Source organism: Erythrolamprus reginae, chromosome 5 (genome assembly GCF_031021105.1).
Source record: "Erythrolamprus reginae isolate rEryReg1 chromosome 5, rEryReg1.hap1, whole genome shotgun sequence".
In the NCBI taxonomy this organism is placed as follows: Eukaryota; Metazoa; Chordata; class Lepidosauria; order Squamata; family Dipsadidae; genus Erythrolamprus; species Erythrolamprus reginae.
The window spans coordinates 89480729-89503198 of record NC_091954.1 but is presented as its reverse complement, the minus strand read 5'-3'; the positions used below and the strand labels follow the sequence as shown (position 1 = coordinate 89503198).

The following is a 22470-nucleotide window of genomic DNA, read 5'->3' as shown; positions in this document are numbered from 1 at the left end:
TTTAGATCATTACTCACCATGTTTATTTATTAAAGTTTATTTTAAAAAATATTTATTAAAGGCAGATGAAAGTTTGGCGATGACATATGACGTCATCGGGCAAGAAAAACCATGGTATAGGGAAAAAACCCGCAAAGTATTTTTTAATTAATATTTTTGAAAAACCGTGGTATAGACTTTTCGTGAAGTTCGAACCCACGAAAATTGAGGGAACACTGTATGTGTATGTGTGTGTGCCACCTCTTCCTATTTATAGCTCATTGTCATCTTTGGTAACTATAGTTAGCCATAGTTTTGGAGGCTGTGACCTCTAGTTTAGAACTCTCATTGCTGGCAGTGTATGCTGTCTCTACAAATTGCAATTTCACATTGCTGGGCAATTTTAATTTTTCTGTTTGAAAAACTCTGCATGGGAGCAGAGGAGCCTACATGGTTCAGAGTGGCCTGTGTGGACATTCATTTTCTGCTCAGTTGCTGCCTCTGTTCGTTTTCTATTCAACCTATTTTTGATCTTCTTGAAAAGAAAGAAGAAAAAGAATGTTGATAGAATTGGGCTGCTTTTCCCCCCTTTTCAGCTCCTTTTTCAGCTCCAAGGGTGCGCCAAGAAGAAGTTTCTCCCGAGATGGGTAAGTTGCTCCCCAAAACATCTATCATTCATTTTGAGAATAATTTTTTATTTCTATACTTTTTGAATCCACAGACTCCTATCAGTGAGCTATCAGACTGACTGTATATCTAGTGTGTTATTGCTCTTCAGCCCAGTGTTCCCTCTAAATTTTTTTGGGGGTGTGCGGAAAAGTATAGTGTCTGAGCGGCAGTCCCTTCGGGACTGGGCGGCACAGAAATAATAAAAAAATAGGTAGATAGATAGATAGACAGACAGACAGACAGACAGACAGACAGACAGACAGACAGACAGACAGACTAACTAACTAACAAATAAATAAACCCACCCTGTTTTGCCTCAGAGAATTTCAAAATAAAATACTGTACTGTGTATCTATAACAGTGAGCTCATAATAGGGCAACTCTATCAATATCAAAATGCCACTTAAAAAGTTGAGCTAGTTTCAAACTAGATTTTGATTTTCTTTCTCTCTCCCTTACTCCCATTCTTTTTCTTTCTCTTTTCCTTCCTCTCTTTTTTCTATCTGTTCCTCTCTCTTCCTCTCTCTCTCCTTCCCTCTCACTCTTTCCCTCTCGGCTTCTGGGCAGGTTTGGAAAACTCTGAGTTGATGATGATTTTTAAGTGAGCAATTGCTCACTGCTCAGCTTAGAGGGAACTATGCTTCAGCCACTAGTCCTCCATCTTAGCCTTAATTTCCATCGAAAGCTGAGGCATTTTGATGGTTGCTGGCAGATTCTCTCTGTCTCTTCACGGTATAAAGGCTTTGCTGCGATTTAATGTCATATATGGCTGTCCTTTTAAGTTTTAGCTTCTATTTCAGCCCATCACTTTTGCCAGTTCTTTATGGAAATATAACCTTTTAGAAAGGGACGTCATTCTGATTGAACCCAAAGTTATGGGATACAATTTTACAGCTGGCGTAGAAGTCTGCAGCTGAGCGAAAAATCACATGACTGTGCTCACGATTTTATTTTAGCTTTCCTAAGTTACAAGAGAATAGGCACATAATGGGGCAATACACATTGAAAGCAATGCGGTAGCACTGGTGGTTGCCTTAGCAGCTTCAGAGGCAAATGTCTGCATTGGTTGCCGATCAATTTCCGGTCACAATTCAAAGTGTTGGTTATGACCTATAAAGCCCTTCATGGCATCGGACCAGAATATTTCCGGGACCGCCTTCTGCCGTACAAATCCCAGCGACCGGTTAGGTCCCACAGAGTTGGTCTTCTCCGGGTCCCGTCGACTAAACAAGGTCATTTGGCAGGAGCCAGGAGAAGAGCCTTCTCTGTGGCGGCCCCGACCCTCTGGAACCAGCTCCCCCCAGATATCAGAGTTGCCCCCACCCTCCTTGCCTTTCGCAAGCTCCTTAAAACCCACCTCTGTCGTCAGGCATGGGGGAATTGATTTTTTTCCCTTCCCCCTAGACTTATAGAATTTATACATGGTATGCTTGGTTGCATGATTGGTCTCTTAAATTGGGGTTTTTTAGACTATTTTTTAATATTAGATTTGTTACATTGTCTTCTTTATTGTTGTTAGCCACCCCGAGTCTTCGGAGAGGGGCGGCATACAAATCTAGTAAAGTAAAGTAAAGTAAAGTAAAGTAAAGTAAAGTAAAGTAAAGTAAAGTAAAGTAAAGTAAAGTAAAGTAAAGTAAAGTAAAGTAAAGTAAAGTAAAGTAAAGTAAAGTAGTAAAGTAAAGTAAAGTAAAGAGTAAAGTAAAGTAAAAAGTAAAGTAAAGAGTAAAGTAAAGTAAAGTAAAGAGTAAAGTAAAGTAAAGTAAAGTAAAGTAAAGTAAAGTAAAGTAAAGTAAAGTAAAGTAAAGTAAAATAAATAAAAGCCCTTCAGTGTGAAATGGATTAGCTTCATGTCAGATTCTAATCAACTAATTAATGTTACTTTAATGAGGCTGAGGTAGTAAAAAAATGCTAAAGAGCAAGTTAAAAAACATGGACTGTGGAAAAAAACAGAAAAAGGTAGTTTCTTCAGGCCATCTTTCTACTCTACAAGTTGGTGAGGGAAGGGGAAAAAAACCCAGGCCAGGAATAGACAGTAGTATTAACTGACTGTCATGGGGAACATTTAACTGACAGCCATTGTGAATGTGGTAGATATGGGCCTTGATTGCAAGGTCCCCTTTTCATCACTTTTGTAACTCAACGGTTGCAGTCTGAGATGGTTGCTAAATGAGAACTAACTATATTTTTATAATATTCTAGAACGGGTGTCAAACTCAAGCCCCACCGCAGGACAGATGCATCACGCACTGGCATCACGCCCAGTCCCGTTTTAGCAAAAGAGGGAAATGTCACAATACGTCACGTGATGATGCGAGTTTGACACCCCTGTTCTAGAAACTGAATGATCCCACTCTCTGCTTTCTAAAATGTAGTTTTCCTCCAGCCTAATTTCCCCCAAGCTGCTGCCCCAAAGATATTATCCCTACGATTCTGAGAGTGCTAATCTCTACATGTCCAGTGAGCACCAGTTTGAAGGAAGACTGCTGGAACTTAATCCTATTTAGAGTTGGCCTTTTAAAGAATCCCACTGGCTGAATATATATATATATCACATGCTAATCTGATTAGATTGGGATTGAGAAATGTGTGGTTCAGCATGCTGTGGATATTCTAGATCAGTGTTTCCCAACCTTGGCAACTTGAAGATATTTGGACTTCAACTCCCAGAATTCCCCAGCCAGCATTCGCTGGCTGGGGAATTCTGGGAGTTGAAGTCCAAATATCTTCAAGTTGCCAAGGTTGGGAAACACTGTTCTAGATATTGAATTAACATGTTAGGCCAACCAGACCATCACATGATGTCATAATATGATTTGTCAGAGAAAGCCTGCTATATTAACATAGTCATGGTGTTTTGTTAATTTGGATATAATACAGTGTGTTGCCTGAGCTCAGCTTTTAAGTATCTAACAGTTAAATGAGAACCATATACAGTGGTACCTCATGATACGAACTTAATTGGTTCCAGGAGGAGGTTTGTAAGGTGAAAAGTTCGTAAGATGAAACAATGTTTCCCATAGGAATCAATATAAAAGCAAATAATGCGTGCAAATCCTTCAGGAAAATCCCAAACTTTAGAAGAGAGGCGAACAGAGGGCAGGGAGGAGCAGCTAAAGGGGGCGGGGGGAAGAAGCAAGGGTAGGCTAAAGGGTGAGTGGGAAGGAAGAAAGGCAAGGGGGGCGCCCCTCCCTTTTCTTTCTTCAAAAGACACTCAGTGCCTGCAAGCACGGCTGTTCTCCCAGTTTTTTAAATGCACTCTTTCCCCCTCCAAAGCCGCCCCTCCCTTTTCTTTCTTCAAAAGACACTCAGTGCCTGCAAGCACGGCTGTTCTCCCAGTTTTTTAAATGCACTCTTTCCTCCTCCAAGCTGCCCCTCCCTTTCCTTTCTTCAAAAGACACTCAGTGCCTGCAAGCACGGCTGTTCTCCCAGTTTTTTAAATGCACTCTTTCCTCCTCCAAGCTGCCCCTCCCTTTTCTTTCTTCAAAAGACACTCAGTGCCTGCAAGCACGGCTGTTCTCCCAGTTTTTTAAATGCACTCTTTCCTCCTCCAAGCTGCCCCTCCCTTTCCTTTCTTCAAAAGACACTCAGTGCCTGCAAGCACGGCTGTTCTCCCAGTTTTTTAAATGCACTCTTTCCTCCTCCAAGCTGCCCCTCCCTTTCCTTTCTTCAAAAAAAGGGGAAAAAAGAAACCCCTTCATCTCAGCAGCAGCGGCTTGGGTTCATAGGGTGAAAATAGTTCAGAAGAAGAGGCAAAAAAATCTTAAATACCGGGTTCGTATCTTGAAAAGTTCGTTAGAAGAGGCGTTCGTAAGATGAGGTACCACTGTACACATATACATTGCTTTAAAATTAAGTTCATAAAGGAGAACATACCTTTTCCTAACTAATTCTGTTTATTGATGCCTAGATGTCTATGCTGTTTTGCCCCAAGATCTCAGCTGCTTAGAAATTTTATGCGACACAGAGGTATTGATCATATCTATACAATTTATTGGAACCTATTTTCATTTCCGTTTACCTATCTCCTTCTCCATCCCGGCCTCTCACAGTTAAATAAAAATGGAGGCTGTTTATTGTGCAGGGATGCTGCAGGAATACTCAGAACAAGTGGTTTGAGGTTTGCAATAAATTACTTTTTTCTCTTTTTTTAAGTTTAGAGAAGACTTCTTAAAACTGTTTCAAGAATCTCTGCAGACAATTTCCAGCGTTGGCCCACCTACTATTATAGCTTATAGACCAGAATCATCAAGAGCAGAAATTCAAATTGAGGTAATGGCTCTCCCACCCACTTCCTATGAATTACTTTAATTTATAACTTCTTATTCTTTACTGAAATGGTCAACAATGTTTATCACTTCATTTTCCTCCTGGATAGAGGAGAGCACTTTGGAGAAGGAGGGGATTAGGAGAGATTTTAAGAAGATTGATTGTTTCTTCCATTTTCACTGGTATTCTGCTCAAAATTCTGCCGCACGAATCCCAGCGACCGATTAGGTCCCACAGAGTTCGCCTTCTCCGGGTCCCGCCAACTAAACAATGTTCTTTGGCAGGACCCAGGGGAAGAGCCTTCTCTGTGATGGCCCCGACCCTCTAGAACCAGCTCCCCCCCGAAGATTAGAACTTCCCCCACCCTCCTTGTCTTTCGTAAACTCCTTAAAACCCACCTCTGCCATCAGGTATGGGGGAATTGAGACATCCCCCCTGGGCCTATACAATTTATGTATGGTATGTTTGTGTGTATGTTTGCTTTAATAATGGGGTTTTTAATGTTTTTTAAAATTATTAGATTTGTCATACATTGTTTTATTGTTGCTGTAAGCTGCCCCTTAAAAACGGAGAGGGGCGGCATACAAATCAAATAAATGAATGAATGAATGAATGAATGAATGAATGAATGAACGAACGAACGAACGAACAAACAAACAAACAAATAAAATTCCAGTTTCACATAGATCAGGGGTGACAAACTCAAGACCCACAGGCTGGATCAGGCCCATGGGGTGCTTAGATCTGCCCACAGGGCTGGCCTGGAAACAGCAAAGGACCAACCTACAGAGTCATCACAAGCTCTGTTTTCGATTGCAGTGGGTTGCAGGGGTCTGTCATAGCCAAAAATGGAGTTCAGGAATCTGTTTTCACTGGCAGGGCACTCGGACCACCACAGGTACCCCCCAACACGAGTGATGTTGAGCTGGCCACATCCACTCTGGCCATGCTCACCCCAGTCCCTGAGGTCAAACACAACCCCGATGTGGCTCTCAATGAAATCGAGTTTGACACCCCTGCCATAGAGACTTCTGCTGAGGAAAGAGTTGTGCAAAAATATATGTTCAGTTTAGCTTGGAGGATTAACCTTTGTTTTCTGAAGAAACAAAATATTTACACATTTACAAGTTTATCATTTCAGAATAAAGTTGCCTGGCAGAATACCTCTTAAAAATTCTGCACTGATGAAAAACTTAATGAAAGCTGTTCATAACACACATTGCATTGCCTTCTACTCAATATATTAATGTTCTGTGTATAGTCAGCTTTCTTTCTTTTCAAACTTACCATGCTGAAGTATTTAACAAATGAAAACACATATGCAATAGCACTAAGCGATCAATCCAGCCAGAAAAATTATAAAGTAATAAAAGAAGAAAAACTAATCCCCCTTTTTAAATTATGTAAGAAACCGAATAACTCCAAGTACAGTGGTACCTCTACTTAAGAACTTAATTCATTCCATGACCAGGTTCTTAAGTAGAAACGTTCTTAACTAGAAGCAATTTTTCCCATAGGAATCAATGTAAAAGCAAATAATGCGTACAAACCCATTAGGAACGAAATAAAAGCTCGGAATTTGGGTGGGAGGAGGAGGAGGAAGAAGAGGAGGAGGACAGTCACTGCCGAAGGAAGAAGATGAGGTGAGGGGATTCAAAACAATCCAAAACTTTAAGGCTAAAAACAAAAACAAAGAGGGACTCTGAGGTGGTGAGGAGGAGCACGCACCTCCCATACACCCAGCGCGAGGCTGCCTCCCATACACTGCACCAGAGAGAACAACTCAGGGGGAATGGCATGAAATTGGCCGAGCCTTTGTGCCGCTCTCAAATTTCCTGGGAAATTTTTCCAGGCTCAAGTTCTTAAGTAGAAAATGGTTCTTAAGTAGAGGCAAAAAAATCTTGAACACCTGGTTCTTATCTAGAAAAGTTCTTAAGTAGAGGCGTTCTTAAGTAGAGGTACCACTGTATTTGGTCATAAAATCAGTTTTTACCTTTCTATTTCTGGACATTAGAATATGAAATATTCATACATGTGGCCTTCTCACTTGCAGTCTGCCATCTCAATAAGACTACATCATATATAAGATTTTAAGCTCGCTTAAATAAAAACCTAAGATACACACAAGAAATGAGATAGAAGAGGTGCGTGCTTTGGATAATATTGGCAAATTCGTTGTTAAAATATGGGATTGAGGAGAATCAGATCCCCCTTCATTGCTTTGTTGCTTGCTATCCTTTAACAGCTTTTAAAAGCCAGTAGTCTCTAAATTCCCTAATGAAATTGCAAAAGGAATCATTTACAGTTGGCTTTAATCCCTTTAGAAAGGAGGAAAAGCAAGATACTTAGTGATTGTAGTGCACAGCTGCCTAAGACCATCTGTTCCAAGGGAACTTCAGAAATAAGAGATGAAAATGCACAAAAGGAGTTTTCCTTCCCATACAGCAAGATTGTTTTCATATACTTTAAGTGTTGTTTACTACAGGACAGAGCCAGCATCATGTGGCAATTCATATTTGTGGTTTTCATTTATTTTTCTGAGAATTGATTTTTTTCCCCAACGTTGTTTTGTCTAATTTTCCCAATGTTGTTTTGTCTAACTTTGTGTTCAGATAATCGGTGTGTATTAATTTTTTGAATAATACTAAAGGCTATTGGGAATAAACAAAATGTCAGGGCAATGTGACAGTTAAGGCTAAGTAAAAACATAATTAGTTCTCAAGTTGAAGTTAAAAGACCAAGGTTGCTTCAGAAGCGATTGAATATTTGGCCAAAAATCAGTGATTTGAGATGCTCTCTTTTCTCCCATAAGCACTGATAGATACCAATTAATATATCTGTACCTACAAATGCTGCTTAGGGATGACAAGAAAAATAATATTTCGTCCCTACCAGTCAGCCAGATTTTCATGGGTTTTTTTCTATATACCTTATGCATACAAAGTCCTTTGACACTGCCTACTGTTTTTTTTAACATAATCTTTTCCATTGATGTTTATTTAATGGGTTCTATAGGATTTTGTCTAATTTTGTGTTCAGATAATCGGTGTGTATTAAATTTTTGAATAATACTAAAGATTCCTGCCAAATTCCAACTTTGCTTAATTATCACACATAGTATACAGTCAATTTGGTTGCTGTGGTCTTACTGATAAATATTAAATCTTAAATGGTTTTGTAATGGGGAATAAGATATTATGAAACAATAAGCCAAAGTTGAACACTTTTATGTTTCATTGATTTCTATGACTATGAGCTAGCATAAGTTTAATACTGTCATATACTGGGTTTTAAAAGTTCTTAACTAAATTTGACAGCTAAATGCCTAATTAGTGTCTGATAATACATATAGCTAGATAATTCAGAGAGTTGCATGTTTCTTTTTTTTTCTTGTTAAGTTAAAATTACTCATACCACTTCTGTTTAAGCATTCTAAATGACTTTGGATTTTAGTTCCGAAACAGAGCTTTGGAGTGTATGGAAGCACAAACATGGCTTCCATCTACTACTCATTATGGCAACCACGTCTTTCTCAGGTTCATGTGATTGTGGGTGCCTTGTAATCCCAGGAAAAAAAATTATGCTTTAAATATACTTTTGGAATCAGACTTAAAGCAGCTCTATTGAGAAATTCCAGAACATGTTAACAGTAGATGAAGAAAGTTAACCTTGTTCAGGATTTGTTATTCAGTCTATTATTATTCAGTTCTATTGTAAATTGAAGACTATCTATCCAAATATATTTAATTCACCTAAGTTAGTGCATAGGGAGAGAATAAAATGTTATGCTTTAAATATACTTTTGGAATCAGACTTAAAGCAGCCCCGAGTCTGCGGAGAGGGGCGGCATACAAATTTAATTAATTAATTAATAATAATAATAATTTTTTTTAAAAGCAAAACTATATTGGTGATGGGAATTACTCAAAATGATTATAGGCACACCTTTCCCCCCCTAAGATGGTGGAAATATCGGTGTGCCTTATACACCAAACACAGCCATTTTTGCTGTCTTGAAGCCCCACCCCTGCATCCCATTTTTGTGAAAGTATGAAGTACTGTACATATAAAAAGACAGGTCACTTTTTACTCCTAGTTGCATTTCAGTTGAGAAAAAAACCTCAACTCTGGGTTCCAAAACAGGCCAGCTAAGAAATCCCATGTAGAAATGATGTAGAAGTGTGGACAAAGAGCAAAAGAGTGACAAACCCACATCCATCTGATAGATTTCCATCCAGCAAGAGTAAGTCACAAGCAACCCACAAGTGTATTTTGCAACCTCCAGAGCTCTCTTGCTTGTCAACATTCAATGGCTCTTTTGTGATGGAATCACTGCCAGTTTCAGTATTAAGCTTTAAAATCACTTTAACCTGAAAGTGATTCCTAAATCTGCATTCTTTTCAAATATCTCTTCACCTAACCAGTGATGAGAAATAACAATAGCAACCTCCTCCTGCAGAGGCTGAACATTCTAACATGGGGAGCCTGAATTGAGTATTTTAGGGGAGACTGTTCTAGTCCATATAATTGTACCCAGTATTGATAACTGAGTTGACAATTAGGAGAAAAAGTGCCACCCCATAGAAACCCAGGCTATGAACCCTATAATTTTTGTCTTGATGACCGTTATAAAACTTTCCAAATTGTTCCCCACCATTCTTCTCTGCAGCCCTTGAAGGAAACTATAGAAACCTGTGAATTCTGTGGCAGCCCCATAAGATACTTCCCTTCATTTGAAAGTCTGGAACACATAGCAAAATGGGGACATGTAAGTAATGAGGCCAAATTTACCACCTGGTTTTCCATTGGGTCCAAGGTTCACCTGTCCAGCTGGTAAGAGCCAGGACCTTGCTTTCCAGCTTTTCTGTTGCCAGCAATGCCGGGAGCTTCATGAGTTCATTGTCAGTGAAAAAAGCCGCTACTCAAAGAAAATGGATACAATTGATATTACCCCTCATAAGGCCCATGGAAGTCAAGCTGACCGAGAACGGGCAAAAGAAAGAGCGCGACAAAGGTATGACAAACTAGGATGATAACGTATGTGAGCCCTTAAGATGGTTTGGGGGGGGACACTGAAATATGATGCCTCAGAGCTACCTGTACCTTTGACGTACAGTGTGACAGAAGGAAAATTACTAATTACACAGCTGAAGACAAATATTTGTTTGTTTGTTTGTTTACTTACTTACTTACTTACTTACTTACTTACTTACTTACTTACTTACTTACTTACTTACTTACTTACTTACTTACTTACTTACTTACTTACTTATTGGATTTGTATGCCACCCCTTTCCGCAGACTCGGGGCGGCTAACAACAGTAATAAAAAACCATGTTTATTGTAAAGCTAAACATACATACAAACAAACATACCATGAATAAATTGTAAAGGCCTAGGGGGAAAGAATATCTCAGTTCCCCCATGCCTGATGGCAGAGATGGGTTTTAAGAAACTTACGAAAGGCAAGAAGGGTGGGGACAATTCTAATCTCCGGGGGGGAGTTGGTTCCAGAGGGCTGGGGCCGCCACAGAGAAGGCTCTTCCCCTGGGCCCCGTCAAACGACATTGTTTAGTTGATGGGACCCGGAGAAGACCCACTCTGTGGGACCTAACTGGTTGCTGGGATTCGTGCAGCAGAAGGCGGTCCCTGAGATAATCTGGTCCGGTGCCATGAAGGGCTTTATAGGTCATAACCAACACTTTGAATTGATCGGCAACCAATCCAGACTGCGGAGTGTTGGTGTTACATGGGCATTTTTGGGAAAGCCCATGAGTGCTCTCGCAGCGGCATTCTGCACGATCTGAAGTTTCCGAACACTTTTCAAAGGTAGCCCCATGTAGAGAGCATTACAGTAGTCAAGCCTCGAGGTGATGAGGGCATGAGTGACTGTGAGCAGTGACTCCCAGTCAAAATAGGGCCGCAACTGGTGCACCAGACAAACCTGGGCAAACGCCCCCTCGCCACAGCCGAAATATGTTTCTCTAATGTGAGTTGTGGATCGAGGAGGACGCCCAAGTTGCGGACCCTTGTGTTAAATTGTAATTTAAATGAAATAAAAGTTTATTTTTGACCTAGCCTCATGCATTACTTTTGGGAGTGCAATCTTGGGAGATGATCTTTTGGTTTCCAGCACAGGCATGTGCACCAGCCACCTGGTCTTCCAGTTTTTGGCACGCATGCGCGCATGAAGATCAGCTGGCTAGCATGCCTTCATGCACCAGAAAGCGGAATATCATCTTCCCTGCATGCACACTGGACGGCTGCTCTTCTGGTTTCCATGAAGACCAGCTGACCAGAACCCAGAATAGGCTATGGCTTGAGTGGCTGGAGAAAGGACTTTGTGTGTCACTTCCGCCACATGTGCCATAGGTTTGCCATCATCTGCCTTCAAATCGTGCAGTATGCAGCCGCGCGAGTGGTCATGGATCTCCCTAGATATACCTATGTCTCTCTAACACTTCGTGGACTGCACTGGTTGCCGATTGGTTTCCGGACACAATTCAAAGTGTTGGTAATGACCTACAAAGCCCTACATGGCATTGGACCAGATTACTTATGGGACCGCCTTCTGCCACAAAAATCCCAGTGGCTGGTTACGTCCCACAGAGTTGGCCTTCTTCAGATCCCGTCAACCAGACAATGTCATTTGGCGGAGTCTAGGGGAAGAGCCTTCTCTGTGGGGGGCCCAGCCCTCTGGAATCAGCTCCCCCCAGAGATTCATACTGCCCCCACACTCCTCGCCTTCCACAAGAGTCTTAAGACTCACCTATGTCACCAGGCCTGGGGCAATTAGATCTTGCCTCCCTGACCAATAAATGTGACGCATGGTGTGATTGGATTGTTTGATTAATACATTGGGGTTTTAGCTGTAGTTTTTAATGTATTAGATTTGTCTTGTACGCTTTGTTTCTATATTTATTCTGTGAGCCGCCCAGAGTTTTCGGACAAGGGCAGCATACAAATATAATAAATCATGGCTGTAAAGTATGCAGCTTAGTTAGATAGCTATTATACATCTCAAAATGGACCAGTTTAAACCATCACTTTAAAGCAGCAAGAAAGGAAGTAGGAAAGAAATGCACATCCTATAATTTAGAATAACAGAGCTAGAAGGTACCTTGGTGGTCTTTTAATCCAACCGCCTGCTCAGGCAGGAAACACTACACTATTTCATGTATTGTCCAATTTCTTCTTTAAAATGTCCGGTGTTGGGGAATTAACAACTTCTGGAAAGTAAATTGTTTCATTTGTTAATTGATCTGTCAGGAATTTTTTTTCTTAGTTTGGGTTGCTTCACTCCTTGATTAGTTTCCATTCATCGCTTCTTGTCCTACCCTTAGATGCTTTGGAGAATAGCTTGACTACTTCTTTGTGGTAACCCCTGAGATATCCGACACTGTTAGGTCATATTTAAGTGATTGTCTATTAGGACTCCCAAGATCTCTCTCACAGTTACTACTATTGAGTGTAGTACCCCATATACTGTAACCTACATTGGGTTGTATTCTACCAACCCAATGAATTAAGGAAGTTCAGATGAAGAAAATTTCCAACTCGTCTCTCTGAAGTTTAAATGAGCTCTCCAAAGGTTACCTGAAAGGAAGATGGCTCTCTCATTTAAAACAAGACATAGGCCTTGCAATTTGTCAATTTTAGAATGAATATCTAGTTTACAAGATTTGCATGCCCAACTCTTTAACTTACCTACGAGTCCCTATTCTTGGGCTTACTGTATACAGTATAGGTATTATTAATGCATACAGTGAAAACCTTAATGATCATGGTCATTAAAAGATGTTGGTGGTGGGGAAGTTAAAGCAGAAGAGCTTATTTTTTCCAGACATATTTATGAGAAGCAGCTGAAAAGCATTTAGAGATCTTAAAGCATTACTGAGGAAAAAGACATCAACTCCTTGGCCATTCCTGAATGGGGTGTTGCAAAGTTCAATTTGTTTCTTGATACCCCTATAGGGTCTAATATCGATACACTGATGATACCAAAATTTGTATTTTGAACTCAGGATCAGCAGGAAATGCAGCAAAGAGTCCTGATCCAGGCTAAGATGTGCAAAAGAGACTAAATTTTAATTCTAGCAAGACAGTGTCACTATTGATGTAGAAGTCCTCTGGTTCTAGCTATTGTTCTAAATATTGCACTTTGCCTGAAAAGTTGGCCTACAATTTTGGGGTTCTCCTGGACTTGCAGATTCTGGGGAATATCGAGTGGAAGTTGACCATGTACAGTCAGCGAAGCAGTGGAATGATGTGCTGGTGCCTGGAGGCTGTTGGGGCCTGGATGGGTGTCAACAAACTCAAACTCAACCCAGACAAGGCCGAGTGGCTGTGGGTCTTGCCTCCCAAGGACAATCCCATCTGTCCGTCCATTACCCTGGGGGGAGAATCATTGACCCCCTCAGAGAGGGTTCGCAACTTGGGCGTCCTCCTCGATCCACAGCTCTCATTAGAGAAACATCTTTCAGCTGTGGCGAGGGGGGCGTTTGCCCAGGTTCGCCTGGTGCACCAGTTGCGGCCCTATTTGGACCGGGAATCACTGCTCACAGTCACTCATGCACTCATCACCTCGAGGCTCGACTACTGTAACGCTCTCTACGTGGGGCTACCTTTGAAAAGTGTTCGGAAACTTCCGATCGTGCAGAATGCAGCTGCGAGAGCAATCATGGGCTTTCCCAAATATGCCCATGTTACACCAACACTCCGCAGTCTGCATTGGTTGCCGATCAGTTTCCGGTCACAATTCAAAGTGTTGGTTATGACCTATAAAGCCCTTCATGGTACCGAACCAGATTATCTCAGGGACCGCCTTCTGCTGCACGAATCCCAGCGACCAGTTAGGTCCCACAGAATGGGTCTTCTCCGAGTCCCGCCAACTAAACAATGTCGCTTGGCGGGGCCCAGGGGAAGAGCCTTCTCTGTGGTGGCCCTGGCCCTCTGGAACCAACTCCCCCCAGAGATTAGAATTGCCTCCACCCTCCTTGCCTTTCGTAAGCTGCTTTAAACCCACCTCTGCCACCAGGCATGGGGGAACTGAGATATTCTTTCCCCTAGGCCTCTACAATTTTATGCATGGTATATGTGTATGTATGTTTGGTTTTTATAATAATGGGTTTTTAACTGTTTTTAGTATTGGATTATTATTATATACTGTTTTATTACTGCTGTTAGCCGCCCGAGTCTGCGGAGAGGGGCGGCATATAAATCCAATAAATAAATCCACATCCAAAAATACTTTGGTCCAGTTACATCAAGCATGCCAGTCTATTCCTGAATTAGGTGCTGGAGACAATAACTTATGGCACCAGGTTATCTTAATTACACTACGGAAATTAGTCTGCCCTTAAAGACCATTCTGAAGCTGTAGTTGGCACAAAATACAATGCCTTCTGAACAGCTCTAACCAACTTAGTAGCATAATTTTATTCAAGAACTAAACTGGCTCCCAGCAAGCATCTGGGCCCAAATCAAGTTGCAGGTTGTAACCCACAAAAACCTCAGTTTCAACTTTTCTACCTACAATATAATCTTGCCATGAGTCCATAGCCCTACACAGTTGGGGGGGAGGGGCAAGGACGTATATGGCATTCTCACTGACAGCTCAGTCACTTTGTAATAGCAATAGCATTTATATACCGCTTGCGAGGGCTTTTACAGCCCTAAGCAGTTTACAGAATCAGCATATCGCCCCCAACAATCTGTCCTCATTTTACCCATCTCGGAGGGATGGAAGGCTGAGTCAACCTGAAGCCGGTGGTGAGATTTGAACTGCTGAAATAGCCTGCAGTGCTACACTCTAACCATTGTACCATCCTGACTCTTGTGACATCAGGCTAGTCCCCATCCATTATCCTTTAGGAGGCAGATTAAAACCATTTCCTTCTACAAGGCATTTAGGGGAAAAGATAGATAATAGATAATCACAACAGATATTTTTAAAGCTGTTAATTTTTTTTATTGATGTTATAGATGTTTTCATGTATCCCAGTTATTATAAGCTGCCTAGAGTTGTTTTGAGTAGAGGACAATGAACTATAACAAATAGGTTTTCAACAAAAACAATCCAAAAAGTCCATCATATTTTAATATTGCAGGCTCAAAGAGAGACAAATAGCAAAACAAATTGCCTACATGGCTGTAGAAGAAGAAAAGAGTGCATTTCTTATACATCTCCCTGAATGTAAGTTGGATTATTCCAGTTCTTTGTGTTTTTGTTACTATGCACAGAAGAATGATTCTTATTCCATATTCAATCATAAAGAATCATAGAGTTGGAAGGGACCTCCAGGGTCATCGGGTCCAACCCCCTGCTCAATGCAGGGTTCATTAAAGAATCAATGAATTACCCAAATGCATATCAAAACTTTAGCTCGTTAGTATAATTCCAAGTATTAGTCCCCTACCTTTATCACCACAGCATATTATCCCTCCAGTTGATTTTAATTGATCTGATGCCACCCAAATATGGTCAGATCATAGTAATTTAAAAAAATGAAAACAGCAAAATATTTTTTTTAAATACCAGAAATGCAAAATTAAGTATAAAGTAATCATCAGATTATTCCAACACCATAGCAAGCAGAAAACATCAGGGGACGATTCCCCACACACACTTTAAGTCCTGGGTAAATACAGATAATCCTTGATTTATGACCGCCATTGAGCCCAAAATTACGGTTCCTAAGAAAGACAGTTGTTAAGGGAGTTTTGCCCCATTTTATGATCTTGTCACAGTTGTTAAGTAAATCACTGCAGTTGTTCAGTTAGCAAAATGGTTATTAAGTGAATCTGACTTCCCCATCGACTTTGCTTGCCAGGTCACAAAAGGTGATCTCATCGCCCCAGGACACTGCAACTATCGTAAATGCATACCAGCTGCCAAATGTTCCAGTTTTAATCATGGGAATACTGCAACAGTCATATGAAAACTGTTATAAGTCATTTTCCCCCCAGAGATGACCTAACTTTGGTCACTAAACAAAAGGTTATAAGTCAAGGACTGCCTGTAGGCAGGTCTCTAAGGCCTTCTAGAACTGGTTCAGAGTGGGAGCCATATGGATCTTATAGTTTCAGCACAACTTTGCTTATAATGCAACTAGAAAATAATTGTGTGTATAGAGAAAATGTGAACATGGTTGCCAATTTTTCTCTGTAGCATGTTCCCCAACAATTTCCAGCTACAGGATTAATAGTAGACTAGAAGATTGTCTAATCAAAGGAATTCAATCATCTGGGATACAAATTGAAGTATTCTAGATAGATGGCTGCCAACTCTGTGCTTGAATACATCCATTTCTGGATATTTGGTTTGTTAAATGGAATCATACACCCAATAGAGTTGTTTTTAAAAGACCCTTACCCTATCACCAGCTATTCTTTTTGATGACGCCATTTTCAGTATGTTCCAATATCAGTTGCTGAGATAGCAAAAGCATTAAAGAATTAGGGCCGTTCTCTGATTTCTGGAGTTTCCCTTGAAGCCTCTGGGTTTCTCTTTATGTAAGATGCTGAATTTTATAATATGTTTCTAAACCAGCATCCCCTTATTAACATATATGAAAAAGTGCTTTATTATTTTTAGTGCGGCTTATGATTTTATTTGATCGCATGTTGCAATAGTTGCTATAATTTTGAAAATGCTTGGGTTTCATTTTGAAAGCAAGTCTATAATCTTCGTATTGAGTGACAGGGTTTTAATAAATATTCAATTCAATAAAAAATAATTTGCTCTAAAAGAGTGTCAGAATTCTGCTGGAAAAAATTGCATGAATTGTGTATATAGGCACTTCCAAAGTAGTAGACAATACTACTTTGTTGTTTTTTATTGGATAAATATATTGCCAACTTTATCCAGTCTCATGTCATTAAGTGCCACTGTAAAAGAAAAATGCCACTTTTCACCCTAAAAATACTTCAGGTATAATCTTGCATATTGATGGCTGATCATTAAAAATCCAACTAAGGAAGTTTGCTTGTTCCTTTTAAGTCAATCATCATTTAACTCTTATTTAATATTTTATTTTGTAGACAATAAACAGCTTAGAACAATTTCCTTCTACCTGTCTCAAGAGACACCTTCTTCAACAATAATTTGTACACCGAAAACTAAAGAAGACATTGTGGACAATACATACAGCATCTCTTGCTGTGATTTCACTATTGCAGGTGGAAAGGTAAACAACTGAGTCTATAAATTAGAAGCAATTTTTAAATTTTACATTTCCGGATAAAAATATGCAACTTTTTTTTTACAGCTGAGGGCTAAACTTTTAAAACAATGTCCTTATCTATGTCAATTACTGTATTTTCTAGAATATAATAAGCATCCCCCACACACACACAAAAGGCTGAAAATTTGGGTGCGTCTTATACTCTGAATGTAGGTTTTTTGAAGCTATTTGTCAGCCCTAGTGAGGCAATTGCGAGTGAAGCAATCTTCCGTGTTTTGCCTGCCTTTCTCAGACAATCAGCTATGCTTTAGAAGCTGTTTTTTATCCCCAACCATGGTATATGTTCTGCCGGGCTCTCTGGTAGAAGCCTCCTGAAAATTCACGGGTACAAATTTCAGACATACACACATTTGAAAATTCAAAACAATGTCCTTTATCACAAAATTCAAAAGAATCAAAGCACCCTTTTTGTATTGCAAAGAGCACTCTTCCCCAAAACAACCTTGTAGGCTGTACAAGTCCCTTAATCAGTCCTTAGGTAGTTAGCTAGTAGCTATGAAGAAACGTCACAGCCCTCGTTCTTCCCACAAAGTGAAACACACACACACTTTACTCTGCTTTGATGTCAAAGGCGTGAAAAATCCACAAAGTTCAGACACAGAGAGGCACGATCCTGAAGAACTGCAATCAGATAATCTTCCACAACGGCCAAACTAGCACGCTGCTATTTATAGCAGCAGCTCTAATTACTGGAGCCCCACCCAAACACAGGTAGCCTCTCTTATCTCCTGTAATATTTCCTCAATTGGTCTCTTCGATGCATAAGTCTGCGCCTGCGTGGGTCTAACACTTTGTCAGCCGAATCGACCAAAGATAATGGTGATTGGCTTCCTGGGCTGTATGCCAAGCCCCCCTCTTCCAAGTCTTCTTCATCCAAGGAAACTGCACTCCCTGACTCTGCCGGCAACAAAACAGGCCTAGGACATGTTGACGTTTCCCCTGCCTCCACCTCCACATTCCCTGGGGAAGGAGCTGGGCCAGAGCCAACCACAACAGTATAAAAAGCATGTGTGCATTGAAAACCAGCGAACTAATGTGCTGAAGCTGAGCAGACTAAAGACACTAGCCAGATTAATACCCGGTAGGCAGAATTCCCCCCCCCTCCGATTTTCCTCCCCCCAAACTAAGGTATGTTTGTGTGTGTGTTTGTTAGTAAATGGGGTTCTTTTTAAATATTTTTAAATATTTTAAATTTATTTGGATTTGTCATGATTTGCTGTATCTTGCTCTGAGCCGCCTCGAGTCTGCGGAGAGGGGCGGCATACAAATCTAAATAATAAATAAATAAATAAATAAATAAGGTGCATCTTATATTCTGAAAAATATGGTATATGTGGGATTAATATGAAGTAATGGCTAGGATCACTTAATTTGAATTTTAAAGGTGAATTAAATAGAGCATTATTTTCACTATATGGTCAATAATTTCTTTTTGTGATATTAAAATTACAATTCTTAAAAAGCAGAATTTGGCCAGGAATTAAGGAGAGCAAACACCCGTGATAACAACGGTAAACCCATGCCATGGGCATGGGCTTGTAAATAATCTTTGAATTTGGGAAACCAAAATAATCCATTTCAAATGGGAATTATATTTCAAAATACGTTACCTAAAATGTAAGGGGGGGGGAGTAAAGATTTATTTGTTACAGGCCCCACTAATTTTCTCTCCTCCCAAATTAAGGCAGTCTACCTCCCAATCTTTATGGCATCTTTTGGGACATGTAAAAATCTATGTGCTTGGGAGTCAGACCACATTGCTAGCCACTGCAAACAGTAATAGGACAAACTACAAATTGAATTTCTGGTGTAAGGCTCCATTTTCTCTCCCATTTTTTTAATTTAAGCTTGTCCTTTAGCTGCTGGCATACTCAGATTTATCCGTTTGTTTGCATAATAGCTTACATACTGTATATCTATGGCAGAGCATGTAGTGCAGCGTTGCCCTTTGGTAATAGTAAACTAGATTTCTAATTAATTCCATTTTGTATACTAGCCTTATTATTCTCTTTCAGTATCTTACCCAGCTCTTTTGAGTTCCCTAGGGAAACTGTAATCTGCATGGTGTTCTTTTTTTCTCAACAGTTGGTGAAAAACCAATTCATACAACAGTACTACAAAAATGGCGTGAAGTTCCTTACCATGTTTCCAGATGGCACTGCACAAATATTGTATCCTTTTATGGCATACTCCTTTTGTGACACACTGTGTTCTGTTGAACTGGGATTAGAGACAGAGGGCTGCAGCAAAGGTCTTCAGGACGACAAACACAACTAATGTTCGGCTCCTGCTATTATTATTATTATTATTATTATTATTATTATTATTATTATTATTATTATTATTTAGATTTGTATGCCGCGTCTCTTTGTAGACTCGGGGCGGCTTACAGCAATGATAAAAACAATATATAATAACAAATGTAATAGTTAGAGTCTAAAATAACAATAATACATTTAAAAAGGCTAAAAAGCAAGAAACCCCAATATATAAAAAAACATACATACAGTCATATCATACATAAAAAACTACATAGGCAGGGGGAGATGTTTCAGTTCCCCCACGCCTGACGACAGAGGTGGGTTTTAAGGAGTTTACAAAAGGCAAGGAGAGTGGGGGCAGTTCTAATCTCTGGAGGGAGCTGATTCCAGAGGGTTGGAGCCACCACAGAGAAGGCTCTTCCTCTGGGTCCCGCCAAGCGACATTGTTTAGCCACCTTAGACAACAGCCACCACATTTAACATTAGAATATAGAATATCTAAAATGCATTGACCTACAACAATTAAATCTCTAAAGCCATGATGGCAATCCTATGGCGTGCTTGCTACAGGTTGCACGTAGAGCAATATCTGGGGGCATGATAGGCTTTGGCCTATGTCATCACCAGCATGCACATACATGCAGGCCAACCGATTTTCGGCTTTGTGGAGAGTGAGGGGAAGTTGTTTTCACCTTCCACAGACTTCAGGAAATGCCTTTGGAGCCTGTGGGTGGCAAAAAACGGACACAACTGGCCTACAGGAGCTCAGAAATGAACTTCTGGGTGGGCCATTTTTCACCATCCCCAAGCTCCAGGCAAACTCTTGGAAAACTTGGGCTTCTAGACAAAAAGTATTGTTTTGTAAGTTATACATCCTGGAGAAGTAGTAATTTTCCTTGTGTAGTATCATCCGTACTGCTGTACCATTGCAAAATTAGGGAAAGTTTTGATATTGGTACAAAACTGTAATAAAAATTCTACTTCTAAGGTCGCTAAATCTATTCTGTTTAACATTATTTGCTATTTGTCTAGACAGGGAAGATTCATGCTACATCAGTAAAATAGCACCAAAGAATGAATTTAAGAGCTGCAGGTGATATATATTAAAAAAAAGGATGTTAACCAAGATTCCCCTCCCTCTCTCTAATCTGAAATTGATTATACCATTCATACATCTGAGCTAGCAAGTCTAAGCAAGTACAGGAAGAGGGAAAGACCTTAGCTACACATACAGCTATCCATCTGGAAATCTGGCAATTATTGTTGTACAGAAGAATGAAAATGCAGGGTACATTTGTATAGTCCAAGAAGATAAGCGTAAGAAACCTGAAATCCAGGCAATATTTGACTCTTGTGGGAAAGGAACTTGTTATCATCCAAACCAATTTGTATGGTGAGCTAATTATAAATAGATAAGATTTCATTTTTTGCTGTGTATTTTGTATTTCATATTTAAATATTAGTGAGTAGGATTGCCATTATTAGAAACATCTTTGTCATCCACTAACCTTAAGCTTATATTTTTCCCTAATATAATTTGTATGTTTATTTAGACTTCATATATATTAACTAAACATTTGTAAAAAGCTTATGTAGTAACAAATAAAAACACCACCATTTTCATTATAATAGGCTAACCTGGTTGCAATTTGAAACAATTACATATTACAGGTTGTTTTTGATGTACTTGCTTGGAATGATGAGCCAAATGAATCAATCAGGTAAATCATAACTGAGCTGAACCTGTCTTCGTAATTTTTATATACAGTATGTTAAGATTTCAGATATACAGTTTATTTTTCTTCCTTGTAGGATAAATATTACAATTCGAGGAGGACAATACTCAGATCAAGCTGGCAACAAAGTGAGAACATGGATTTGGCCCAACAATCTACAGAAGCAAAATCCCCGTGTATTGTTTAAACCCATCTTTCTATCCTTGAACCTCAATGTTGGTGTCAGGATACTCGGGCAAGATAAAATTGCCATTTCTTTCCTTGCAATGGGAAAACAAGCAAAAATCAATGTAGGAACCAAAGTGCAGGTACATGTCAGAGGAATTAATGTTAACCTATCCTTACAAGTTACAATTAAGCAAGGCATGGAATGTTTTGGGTAAACAGAAAATATTTAGGGAAATACAAAAACTAAAGTTATATTCAAAATTGATCAAGTTTGTGTTCTCCAATGTAATTAATCTGTAGACATTTTACCTAATTTAAATTAATTGCAGCATTGCTTTCATTCCTATGCAACTGACAATTTCTGCTAGCCAGAGATGTGTACTTTGGACACTAAATTAACTTTTTTTTCCCCCTTAAAGCCATTTGCTGAACACCTTCCATGGCCAAAGTACGTAGCTGAAGATGACCTTCTGCTCTTCGCTAATAGATTAAAGATTCTTGGCATCATTGTTAAACTGAATAGATATTTAGACTTTCCTGCAAGTGACTGGTGGACTAAACTGAAGCTCCCTTCATTTCTTTTGAAGCAGTCTTCGAAGTTAATACATCTTTGTAAAGAATGTGAAATAGGCTGTGCTCTGCATAAGTTAATAAGGGCAATACTAAATTCACCAGTTTGATGAACAGCTGATAGTTGACTGATGTTGATTGACCAGTGTTAAAGTCACTTGCTTGTTTAAAATATTGAATATTTATTAATCTGTAAGCAAATTTATTTGTATTTAATATTTACAATATGTATTTGTAAAAAAATATGGGTTTCCTTCAATGTTTGTCGCATTAGAAAATATAAATATGAATCAAACTTCAGTAAGAAAATTGAATTATATGCCAGAGGATTCAGTAACTATTCATAAAACTCTAGATCCATTTTGCTATGGTTAAAAAGATCATAAGCTTTTTAAGGCCATACTCTTATAATAACCCATTTAATTCATTTGCTTTTTTTAAATTCTCCATACCTCTTTAAGGAAGGTAGTAAATAAAACAGAATGGTTGGGCTGAGGAAGAGGATGCTCAAGCCACTGGCTTGCATTTAGTTACAATTCAGATGGAATTAAATCCTACTAGCCACTGTCATGTTTT

At 39.6% G+C, this 22470-nt stretch overlaps 1 protein-coding gene across 2 annotated transcripts in view; it reads left to right on the top strand.

Moving 5' to 3' along the window:
• ERICH6 (glutamate rich 6) overlaps positions 1-22194 on the top strand; it is a 36556-nt gene extending 14362 nt beyond the window's left edge. The window contains exons 8-18 of one of the 2 annotated variants that reach the window (XM_070753434.1): positions 576-626; positions 4556-4614; positions 4801-4917; positions 9584-9682; positions 9774-9928; positions 15024-15109; positions 16957-17102; positions 19245-19330; positions 20655-20813; positions 21233-21464; positions 21744-22194. In XM_070753434.1, the coding sequence (XP_070609535.1) occupies positions 576-626; positions 4556-4614; positions 4801-4917; positions 9584-9682; positions 9774-9928; positions 15024-15109; positions 16957-17102; positions 19245-19330; positions 20655-20813; positions 21233-21464; positions 21744-22004 (1451 nt within the window). In that variant the 3' untranslated portion in view covers positions 22005-22194. The remainder of the gene's footprint in view (positions 1-575; positions 627-4555; positions 4615-4800; positions 4918-9583; positions 9683-9773; positions 9929-15023; positions 15110-16956; positions 17103-19244; positions 19331-20654; positions 20814-21232; positions 21465-21743) is intronic. The other variant, XM_070753435.1, reaches the window with a different exon arrangement.
• The last annotated feature ends 276 nt before the right edge of the window (positions 22195-22470 follow it).